The sequence below is a fragment of the Cryptomeria japonica genome, chromosome 8 (genome assembly GCF_030272615.1).
Source record: "Cryptomeria japonica chromosome 8, Sugi_1.0, whole genome shotgun sequence".
In the NCBI taxonomy this organism is placed as follows: domain Eukaryota; kingdom Viridiplantae; phylum Streptophyta; class Pinopsida; order Cupressales; family Cupressaceae; genus Cryptomeria; species Cryptomeria japonica.
In genome coordinates, this window is record NC_081412.1 from 624674163 (window position 1) to 624687354 (window position 13192).

The 13192-nt window shown below is 32.6% G+C and overlaps 1 protein-coding gene across 1 annotated transcript in view; it reads left to right on the plus strand.

Moving 5' to 3' along the window:
- The first annotated feature begins 411 nt into the window (after positions 1-411).
- LOC131045160 (probable protein phosphatase 2C 27) overlaps positions 412-13192 on the plus strand; it is a 38761-nt gene continuing 25980 nt past the window's right edge. Inside the window, exons 1-2 of the mRNA XM_059210595.1 lie at positions 412-853; positions 1048-1436. Of these exons, the coding sequence (XP_059066578.1) occupies positions 412-853; positions 1048-1436 (831 nt within the window). The remainder of the gene's footprint in view (positions 854-1047; positions 1437-13192) is intronic.

The window sequence follows — 13192 nt, forward strand, 5'->3', positions numbered from 1 at the left end:
AAAGTTAATCCTAACAAAAATGTAATCCCTAACCCTAACCATAACCGTAACCCTAAACCTTAACCCTAACCCTAACCATAACCCAAAACTTATCCCTAACCCTAATCATGATGTAAACCCTAACCTTAACAATAATCGTAACACGCTAAACCCTAAGCCTAATAATAGAATAGGATAATTATATATTAATCTATTTAATCCATTAAAAAGAAAAGAAGAAAGAAAAAAAAAGAAAGAAAGAAAGAGCATATATTAAACTACACGTGCCCCATTCAAACGCCGTTGATGGCTTCACAAGTCATTTCATAAAACTATAAACACACCCTGCGAAACAAACGAATACACAACCATTTGGATATCAAAAAATTGGGATTAGAAATAACCAGCGGTGAAAAGGATTTATCTTTAAAAATGAACAAAAAATTTCCAGATTCAAAACAAGACCAAAATGCAAAATTATTACAGAAGACAGAAATAAGTAATGAAGATAAATTTATGCCCGTTTTGCGCTCGGGCAGCTGCGCAAACATAGGTCAGAGAAAATACATGGAAGACGAGCATATCTGTGTTGATAATCTTTCCGCCTACAATCTCCGGCGGCCGGCGCCGGCGGCCGCTGCGTTTTACGGCATTTTTGACGGTCACAGCGGCGGCGAGGCGTCGAAATACGTGAAGGAAACAATCCTCGATTTAATTCTCGATGACCCAAATTTCCCAAACGACGTCGAAACGGCCATCACGAATGCTTTTGCGGCAACGGAAAACGGGCTTCGTTCTGCCGGAATTTTAAAAGCCGGCACAACGGCTTTGATGGTGTTGGTGTGGGGAAGAACTCTCTTTATTGCTAATGCAGGTAATTTTTTCTGGAATCTTTGTTTTTTTTCGTGTTTTTCAACGGTTCTCTTTCATTTTCATGATGGTTGAGGGAGTGTGACTCGAAACATTGATGTAAAAGTCCTTACAAAGTGCAATCAGCATTATGGACTCTGAAAATCTGATACATCTTTTTTTTAAATTGTTGTCTTATTTGTTAATTTGTTTGTGTAGGTGATTGCCGTGCGGTTTTAAGTAGGTCGGGAAAACATATCAATATGACCACAGATCACAAGCCTACAAATAAAGATGAGAGATTAAGGATTGAGTCTCGAGGAGGGGTAATTTCTAGTGATGGTTATATAAATGGTGTAAATTGTCAGTTTGGTGTTTCAAGGGGTTTGGGAGATTGGGAATTTAAGTTGGAAAGTGTGGCTTTGAATCTTTTGAGCCCAATAAGTGCTGATCCAGAGTTGAATACTTATGAGCTTACACAAGAAGACGAGTTTTTGATTATTGCAAGTGATGGTGTATGGGATGTTTTGAAGAGTGATTTTGCACAAGAAGTTGTGAGGAAACAATTACGATTATGCAATGACCCTGTCAAGTGTTCCCAAGAGCTTGTGAGGCATGCATTAAAAGAACAATCGATTGATAATCTCACAGTGATCGTCATATGCTTTTCAAGTGATCCCCCACCTAGAATGCAATCAACCTCCAGTTCAAGATTATGGAAGAAAACAATATGCCATACTCAAGATACTACAAAAGCTCAAGACCATTTATGTCATCCTAAGCTTACAATCCCTCAAGGCCCTTCCACACATTCTAATGGAACTAAATTTCATGATGAAAACTTAGCATCCACCCATCAACAAGAAAAGCTATCCCTTATTACATCTAATAATAAAATAATCACATCACGAGGTCCCTCTTTACTACCTCCTATAGAAAACACGCTTCCTATTGAAGCTACAACCAATACACCTATTATTACAATGGTACCAAATACACCTTTTGGTAATATTTTTTCAATAACACCTCCTGTTGAAATTCTTCCTAGAACACCTCTTAAAGAGATAACAACTCCTATAAATATATCAACAATCCCTCAAGATCAAAATCTACATTGGTCACTTTCTATGACATCATGTTCTCACAAAGTGGAAGTTACACCTCCCATAAAGTCACCCATCAAGTCACCTATGAACAATGAATTCACACCTTTACCTCATGATGGTACACCAAAGAATTTAAGAAATAATGATTCTCCTAAAGGTCATGGTATTTTATCCAAGGTCATAATATTTTTGAAAGGTGTACAAAAGGAAGCTACACCTTTCATAATTTGGATGTGTCTTGTTGGTGTAACAAAATTTGCATTCCAACTAAATAAATAAAACCTAATTAATACAATGAATCTGAACTTCTTTTATGTTCTGTATCTTATTTTTATTAATGATTCTTAATATTTAATTTGTAACTTCAAACTAATATTTTTTAAAATTATATCTATTTTAATTAGTAATTGTATTAAAAATGAAATTATATCTATTTTTAATACATCATTAATGAAGTTATATCATTTACAAATAATAATACCGTTGTCAATGGAGTTGTGCTTAAATGTCAAGAGCATAAGATTCTCAAGATTGAGATCCATATTCAAATCATCAAAAAGACATTTTAAGTCAAAATTTCAAGTGATTCTAGTACTTCCAAAATGGCTTCTTGAAGGGGAAGAGGTCTCCCTTGTGACTTCTACTGGTGTTAAACAAGCCTAAATAAACCCTCACTAATTATACTATTTTTAATCATATAAACATTTTTAATTATTACATTTCATTTATTTTTTATTTAATTATTAGATAAACAAATTATATTTTACTTTAAATGTGATTGTAATTTTTTTTTTTGACAAATCAAAATCAATAACTAGATAAGTATAAAATAGCCTTTTTTTTGTATCGCAAGGGTTATGTGAATAGAAAATTATGTCATTCATTTTGAGTATGACACTAGCTTATTTTTAAAGAAGGATCAATAATGCAATTAAACACTTGAAGAAACTATGTGCGGCTTATATTGATGATATAATTGTGTTTCTTCAAATTTCTTGATGATCTTTTTAAGTATTTAGAGTTTTTATTTCATGTTTTAAAAATAACATGTTATATTTTTTTTAAGAAAGCTTATTAATTGGTACCATCAATTGATTTTTGGGGTTATAGTTAGATTAAAGAAAAATAATGTTCTAATTGCATATCCCCATAAAAATACAATAATTTTCAAGTGGGCTTGGAGACAAGCAAATTTAGAGATTTGCAAGATGTTTGGATCATGTTTTATTTTTATGTAAAGATTTATTATCAATATGGAAATACTTGTAGAATATTGTAAAAATAAATGATTCACAATGGGATTAAGTAGCCATAAATTTAGTTATGCAAATAAAAAAGTAAATGAACTTAAAATTGCTTACATTATAAATTCTAAAATGGAAGATTCAACTACTATCGTGTATAGATATTTCTAACATAATACGGTCAATAATTGTCAAACAAGAATAGCCTAATGAAAAGAGAACATAATACTTGTAGAGAAAAAATACCATATATGTGAAAATGGAATAATTGTAGTTAAAAGATGAATCAAGAAATATTAAATATATCTCAACCTATAAAATTTCACAATATGAATAGAGAGCTAATGTATCAAAATATTTAAAAAATAACTTGATAAGTTCTTGGACCAATGAAGAATAACAAGATGGCATTTCAAGTTCTAAATTTATAATTTTACTAATCAATGAATAACAAAAAAAGACAATTTCAATGTAGATGATGTTTAACATAATTCACAACAAAATATTCCTAAAATTAGATGAAGAAACTTATCTACTTAGATAACATGAGCTTTATTAAATAGTTGGTATTTAAATAAAAAATTTGATGAATAAAATTGGTTTGTCTTATTAATTCACAATAATGCGCTTTTGTTCTTTTATAAAAGTAATCAAATTTAGGTTTACAAGGCAAAAGTTCAAGTGCCTCTCTATGTTTTAGTATGGATCCAAAAATTATTATCTTAACTCGACGTGACTTTTACACTTGAAAGATTAAAGTACAATAGATTCTATGTAAATTGTTAGGTGAAAAACAAATGCAATTTTTAAGAGAATATGAATCATTTGTATATTTGTATAAATTATATGAAGAAATTCAAATCATTAACCTAGATGAATATAATAATCTTCAATTTTATCTTGTAAGTTATACTTGACATAAACAAATGTGGGATAAGTTAAATTATTTATTTAGGATAGTAAATGAATTTCATGGCCTTCAATTAGATGCTAAATTATTAACCTTATCTCTAGTATCTCTAGATCCCCTCTCTTAATTTAAATATTTCTTATTTGAGTTCAAATATTTATGTATCATCTTCAAGTTTGTGGTAAAGATATATCAAATAAAGATTGTGTATTCTCCCATATTAGATCTCTTATTCTACCTTTTACTTTGCAATAGATTCTCTTAGTGGATAATTTAAGATTCCTACCTTGAAATTTTTTATGAACGACTCATAAGGGAACAATCTAAGTTACTCTCCATCTATTCAATCACTTCATCAATTATTCAAGAACTAATGGCACACAAACCAAAATAAAGATAAAGAAAAAATATTAAAAACCTAAGATGCAATCAACTTTAATAAAAAATGAGAATTCCTATAAGTGAAAGAATAAAAAAGATACATATTTCACTTCTTCTAAGTCAAGTAGTAGTTATTCAATGACAAAGAAGAAAAGTAGAGTAATATGTGGTAGTGCAAATGGTGTCATTATCCAACTATTTAACTAATCGCCTTTCTAGGATTGACCAATTCACAAACAAATTAAGTTACTTATGGTTTTCATTATTTTGTCTCACTTTATAGCAAAGAGACATGTGTCCTCATCACTTCAGACACTTAGTGCATTCATGTGTTTGAAACTTGCTCACACACTTGTCAAGTGAGATCACAAGTGTTACACTTTGGAAGGGTAATCAAATTTCTACTCTAGTCTTCTCATATCCCCTTCCTTTCCATATATGAAATGTTGATCATTGTATTATACACTCTTCATATTATATATATATATATATATATATATATATATATATATATATATATATATATATATATATATATATATATATATATATATATATATATATATATATATTTATATATATATATATATATATATATCCTATTTGTGGTCATTGTTTCACTATTGGAAGATTTTTATGTGAGTTTTTATTCCTAGATTACTCCAGCATAGTATCAAAACCATGAGTGCACCATCCTTCTTACATCAATATGATTCACACACATGGACCTATCATAAAAGAATCATAGAGCCAAACAACAACCACCATCATATTCATAAGGCTCAAGAAACAAAAATTACTTTTTATTTGTTCCATTTAGGTAATTTTCAATTTTTGTAAATTTTTTATTGTTGTAAAAAAATAATTACAAAAAAATTCTAAGGGCCATTTTTTCCTCTTCCCATTTGCATTTTTTGATCAAATTTTAGAAATAGTGGCCTATCCAACCTATTTGGAGGGCTTTAGTTGAGATATGCAAGCAATTTTTTATCATTTCGGCCTTGTTTGTGGCATTGTGGTCTTTGCATTTTAACATGTTTGCAAAAAACAATAATGGCCATTTTGGTCTATTTTTAATTTTTTCTGCACTATTCAACTCCTTTAATAGGGATATTGTGTTATTTTGGGATATCCAAGAATTTTGTAGACATCATTAATAGGAATATCAACAACCTTCCACATTTGTTTGGTAAGAATTCTTCTTATTCAACCTCACACTCAACATGTATTCATCTGGATAATTGATTCCTTGTGGTGTCTTATTCTTCTCACCCAAATGAACTTGCACTTTAGACCATAGCACCCATCATCCTTTATTTGGAACCCTCTTCAAACTGCTCCTCCAGGTTGAGTTAAATAAATTCCAATTCCTACCACATTAGTAGGCTACTAAGAGAGAACTACTCATCATTCAATTGGAATCAAATCTATTTATATCACTAAAGACACATGTTGAGAATTATCTTTCATAGAGATTTAGCACTAAGGAATTTGTTGTGAAATTTGTTGGAAAATAAAGGTGTGGAAATTAGCAAAGTGGTAGAGATATTGAACTCCACAATCAATGCCCATACTTGACTCTCTATACTTACAAATTTGCATTGACCTATATAGGAAAATAAAGAGTTTGACAAATTATTTATCAACATCAAATCACTTTTTAATACCCCCATCCATGTTACAAGTGGCATATCTGCAAGGAAGGTGTTTTAGTTAGTGTGGCAAGCAACTCTTTAACACTTCACATTGGTGTCATCCTTCACTTGCTTAGGTATAACCCAACTTGGCCTCAACCTGTCACTTTTGTTGCAATATCCCAAGATTCAATTTGAGCACTCTTTTATTGTCATTTGTGATTAAATGTCAATATAACAATTTATTGTGACATTTGCTTTTTGTTTGCAATTTGGCACCTCTTCCTCACCAAGACTCGGCTAATACAATAATTTGCATTGTTTTTTAATAGTTATCATCCACATAGCATTTACTTTAACCTTTACTTAGTATTTATGCTAGTGTACACTACAACATATATTATAACTATAACATTAAATGCTAATTGTACTAGCTTTTGACCGCCAAGTGTTTGTAAAGGAGAGGTTTTGTTTTCATTTTGCAATAAATTGAAAGTTGATAGGTCTTTTTCAAGTTTGATAGTTGATGTAAATCATTTTTCATCTTGATTATAATGAGTGGTTGCATGACTAGGTTGGCTCATACAATAGTGCATTTTTCAACCCTTCAATGCAATTGTATTTAAAGTAGGCTTAGTATATGGTAAATTGATTATTTAATAAATTTTCATGAATAGAATAAAATAGAGTACTTTTTTTGTGTAAGTTTATTTTTGCACATTTTCCACACATTGGACTTATTAGCATTACAAAATGGACTAATTTATATAGTGCCAAACTTTGAGGGGGCTCAACTAGTATTGAATCAACGGGGCAAGTTTTACTTTTTTTCTTTTGAGTTGTTGATATTGTAATTATGTTAAAAATAGGATGTGTTGACTATGGAAAAAACTAAAAACTTTACCTACTTGTAAAATTTACGGTATAATAAACAAGGCCTCAAGTTACCATGTTCATTCCTTTTAGCACCTACAAAACACCATCTAATCTCTCTCAACTATCATTTGAGACAAATAATTTCAGAATGAACAATATGATTGCATAGCTTACATTGAGATCTCATCTCCCACATCACCTGATCATACATCTAAATCCATCATTGACTCATCCATGTTCTTATGATTATTTGCATTTGAGATTATTGATATTATCTCTCTAGATCTGCCACATTCAGATGCATATCTACCAAACATAACAACTCTATTTATATAATCCCACCTTGTTTATTTGGATGAAACCATTTAGGACATTAGTCTTTTATTTGATGATAGTTACATCAAGGCTATTATCGCTTTATTGTCATCATTTGATATTGCTCATTTTTTGTTTACATCAACTTCTATAGTGATAGATTGTGCAAATCTCCAAGAGTTTAATCCAGATTAGTCATCATCATTTACAGTAGTATTAGATTCACATTTTTCTAGATATAACCATACATTATGGTCCCTATTAATGAATCTTTCCTGGTACCTAATCCATTATATCAATATTTGTCACCACATAACATTGGCCTAGAGATCATTGTGCGTCTATAATAGACATTGTTTCAGTCTTTGGATCATATGAAGAATTCAGAGACATTCAGTGTGCTTCATACATCTTCCTATTAGGAATGGAAAGTTATCTTGCACACATTTGTCATGTTGTTTATTATTAAGGGGAGCAATTTTATTCAATATTTCTTGATCATCTTTAACATCTATTGTTAACCATCTTCTAGTACTGCAAGAATTATTTTGGGGAGGTTGCATGGTTTCTCTTCTCATATCAATTTTGGGAGGAAGCATTTTCTTACATGCAGTCCATTACTTCACATAATTTAGAGGGGACACATGACCTTGTCCTTTTATTTCCTATTGGGGGGTCTCTTGTACATTGTGTTACAAGTGTAGATGCAAATAGGAATCTCCAGGAGACAACCAACCATTTGAGAGATATGCAAAATAAGATGTTGATTGATTGATTATACAAAGCGTAGAAGGGCCTAATTATATAGGCAAGATAAACATGAATGAACAAAATAGAGAGAGACATATGTCCTAATCATGTGCATGGTTAGGTAGGAGTAGGTAGAATATACCTATTGATGACTACTAGGTTCAAATATCAATACAACCTAAAAATTGATAAATGCAACTAATATTCCTAACTAAACTACCCACCCATAATGAATAATGTTCCACGAAAATGGTGAGTGCATGAAGACAAAACATATTCAAATCCTAACAAACAATAGTTCTCCCCTTGGGAAGAAGATAAACCAAATGAAAATGTAGGAATGCTCCCCATTCTAAATAAGAATTAGGAAGTAAAATCTAAATGTAGAATGATGATGTCTCCTCTGAAATCTTCTCATGTACTACCAAGACCTTGGAAGATGATGCCACTAACCAATCAAACACATACCCAATCATAATAAAAGGTGACAAATGAGGAACAACTGGAAACCAAACTTGAACAAGCTCCAAAGATAAAGATGAAGTGACAACAGAAATACAATAACTATCATCAAAGAAAATAGAAATCCCATGTCTCTCAAATTTGAAATGTGAGACTCCACAAATAAATAACCAATGTATAGAGAAACAAATCCTTATGAGGAAGACAAATAGTTACCTCATGCAATGAAGCACTAACAATGTATCTTTTAACCAAGTCTGAAAGACAATGATTCTCTTGTTGATCTGGAACAATGGAAGTCTCAAATGACTCTGGATAGGGAGTCAATGGAAGTGAAGGTTGATCAATTACCTCTAAAAAAAGATTAGAAACCTTTGAAATATTATCAAACTCATTTAAAATTTTCAAAAGCTCTGAAGGTTCACAAACATGGGTAATCTACTTTGAAGAATGAAGAAACTCATTAGAATTAAAAAGAGGAGCATCCAGAGATGGTAGAGTATAATGATCATTATATGCCTCCCAAATAATTTCAATCAAAAGAGTATGAGGAAACCTAGAATCAACAATTGAATCCAAAATGTCTACATCTAGATGAATAGAAATAACTCTAAAGAATTGATCCCTATGACATTTCCAAGTAAAATTTTGATGAGGTGTCATATGTAGAGGAACAAGATTATTCAAATATGATAGCAATTAAATCTCACTAAGATGAGTGATTATGAAATTGATAGATTCCCTATAGTTCCCCTTCTACAAGATCAAAGAATGATGGAATGTAGAACCCCTTATGACGTATGTCCATTCTTCAAAATCTCAAAGATAGAGGCATTACAGAAATGCAACAAAAATGGTCAAATAAAAATTTGGATAAAATTTAAAATACCTGATAATTCACCTTAGCTGATATACAAAAGAATGTGTACCTAATAAGACAAGGAAATTTGAAAAATTGAAATGGAAGCCCCCATAAATTGTAATCCTCCAAATTCTTGGAAATCAAGAGAACAAGGAGAGGCTTTAAGATGAAAACTGAGCTAGTAAACAGTAGATTCTAGTGGATTAACTTTAACCATGGCAAAGCCAACAAAATCAACTTTCTAATGATATATGTAGTGCACAAAAAATTGATATCAAATGTTTGAGTTATGCTTCGTTGAATAAAAAGATCCAATAATGCTAAAAAAGGTCCAACTGCAACTAGTAATAAAAATGATGGGGAGCCTAGATAGGGAACGATAGGTGGAGGGTTCCCATGCCATGAAATACACCAAATCAGGAAACTACTTAATGTGAGCATACTGAATCACCATTGTTGCTCAAAATATAAGCCATTAGAAAGTACAAACCATAGTACCATACCATGCATGCGAAGGGATTTCATGATCATAATGTATGAAAAAAATCACAATAAAATTATTTAGATTCAGGTAAAGGAAACAATAATAAGACCTCCAGTGCCACAAATGTGGGATAAAAAGATTTCCAATAGGCGCAAGGTTCACATTTAACCAGACCCACCTTTATTAACATTGCACTCACACATATTGAGAAACCCTAAATATTTAGGGAGACTTTATAATTTATAAATCCTAATGAAAAAAATTATTAGCCAATGCTCAAGACCCTGTGTGAGGAAGATAGAGGGTAGACATAGCCACAATTAGAATTTCCATACCCTCCAAGATGAATCACAAACTTGATCAAAAATATAATAGTACAAGAAAGGAAGAAATTGACACACAAAGGTGAATTTGTGGTCCAGGAGTACCCAAAGACACAATTGAAGATACAAATGAATTCTAAAAGAGCCTAATATCACCCAAGAGATGACAATGATCATATGTAATAGGTTTATAGTTTTGTGAATCAATAAGACCCAATTGATGTAAGACATTGTCATGGTTGCATTTTATAAGCCACCATGGATAAATGACCATGTGGGTTAGTAGGAGTCTAGGTATGAATCAGGAAAATAAATATTGGTCTTAGAAATATTAGACCAATCCTTGGAATAGGTCGAATACACCTTGGAGTCGCCAAGTTTGAACACTGCAAGTTGACAACTTTTGTTGTCATTGAAAAATGTTATAAAAAATGGATAACTAATCCTCCAACGGTTCCAAAGTTTTAAAAGTGGTTGGAAACCATTAGGGAGGCTATATTATGCACACTTGGATCGATTCCAGGTTGTTGTTGGTGTAGTTGTTGAAGTTAATGAAATTTGATGATGTTTTGGAGTTTGGAGAAATAGAATATACTTGGAGTTTTCTGAAATTTTGTTTTTTTGTTGTTCATTTCTAATCAGTACGGATTGGTGGATATTTGAAACCAATCAGATGAGTTAGGGAAGTCTCTTACCTTTCATTTGACTAAATTTTTATTTTTTGTAACAATCAAGTTATAGGGATCCATCCAAATCTAACCAGACTGGTCACAAACCCTACGGGCACCTAGGGTTTCACTGCAAGATGCCCTTAATCTGACATTTTCACCGAAGGACCAAACAACCCATGTGGAAAATTTTATAAGGGTCATTATATCATAATATTTTTGTGTTGGTTTGGAGGGATTCTCCAAGCCCGAAGAGATTGAATTGACCCTAGGTGAGCATCTCTATGTGACCGCGTCACTTGAACTGCAGACGTGGAAGTCACTTGCAGAAGATAAAGAAAATGGGATCAAGTCTTGAAACATTGGATTTGGTGGTTTGACAACTTACCTTACCTTTTAGAAGTGTTGGTTTAGTTGGGGGACTAATACAAGGGGTACTTTCTTTGTAAATTAGGCCTAATTGGCCTAATTAGGTCTAGAAGGACAGTAAGGGTGCACACCTTTCAAGTTGTGGTTAGGGTCTAAGCCTTTGGGAATTGTGTAAATAGATAAAGGGTGTCTAAATATACCTTTATTTTGTCTTGTCCTTTGGAATTTTGTTAAGTTGTGTCTGGAAATCTCAACCAGTAGGGCTACTAGATAATAGGACAGTTATGAGACAAGTATTCCCTAACACATCTAGTAGGAAGATCTTATGGGTGTTTTGTGTTGGTTGGACCACCAATAAACAAAATCCAATAGGTTTACATCTCACCAGTACTGAAAGGTACTAAACCAGTTCACACAAGGGTAGAGTGTTTTCAACATACCGGTACCGGAAGATACTAAATCGGTATGGATCCGATCATACAAATTGTTGTGTGAGTTGATTATTTGGTAGGTTTGTTGTTCACACCTTGAACAAACAAAATAACTTATTTTGGGACATAGTAGTTGTGGGTGAGAGAAGGTTTTCACCTAGTTTGTTGCCTGGCTCTACATCATCTTGGTATCAGAGAATGAGTTGGATCGCTTGAGGAAAGTGATTTGTGGTGTATGTCCATGAAAGGAAGTGAGGGAGAGGCTAGAAACATGCCTCCTAATAGTATGTCTCAAGATGCCATGAAGAAGTTGTTTGAAGAGATGTTTGAAAACAGAGTGAGGGAGTTAGAGAAGGCCAAAGGCAAAGGAAAGGATGGTGAATGTGACTCTGATGAAGAAGAAGAACAAAGGGGAGAAGAAGAGACCCCAAGGTAGGATGATGAGTTACCTACAAATCAGAGAGAATTTGATGAGGTCCTAAAGTCCTTTGACAGAGAATCCTCATCAAGTAAAGATGACATTCCTATGTTTAGTGGGAAAATGAATGTAGAAGAAGCAATGGATTGGATTGAGGCATTGAACAACCATTTTTAATGCAAATAGACCCTTGAGAATAAGAAGGTTATCTTTGCTAGTCCAAGGTGAATGGAGCAGTGCTCACTTGGTGGAATTACCTCCTATGTGAGAGGGTGAAGGAAGATAGAGGTATGATAACCTCATGGGATAGAATGTTGGCAAAAGTGAAGGCGCAATTCATCCCGGTAGACTATGAAGTCCAAGTATACAAGAAGTTGCAATATTTGAGGCAAAAATACCTTGATGTGAGTGTTGGAATCCAATAACACTGAGAGGGGGGGTTAATCAGTGTTATATCGGAAAGTTCAAATTTAGCCTTATTAAAACATGCATACACCAACCGGTATACCAGTACGTACAGAATTGAAAGAATTAAAAAAACCAATAATCCAATCACATAAATGAGAAGCATAACATACACAATTATACGTGGAAAAACACAAAGAGGAAAAACCACGGTGGGATTTGTGATGCACAATATCAATCCACTGGCCATATGAAGAGATATTACAAAATATAAGGGGCTTGCACTTGTAGGAAGGCTTACTGCCTAGAGCACATTTCTCAATCACAAAAGGAGCCTCACAAACTACATATAAGTCCAGACTACAATCCGGAGAAGTGGTGAATTGCAAAAGATAGCATCTTCTATGCCAGAATACAATTCCAGTTAAGCTCTTTTTGTTCCAGTCTGAAACCCTAAACCCTTTACCGGAATAAACCTTCCATAAATATCCTCACATGCATGATCTCTCTGATATATATTTTGCATCATATCACATCCAAATATTCCATAATCTCCTATTTCCATATCAAAATGATCTAATCTAGTTGACCTATATACCCTATACAACTTATCATGCCTTATGTCAGCTTACAAAGATAATTACAATATCAATATACATGTTGGCTAGATAAAATAAATAAATGAATAAAAAAATCAATTGTTGATGCCAGATCCAAGAGATGTCG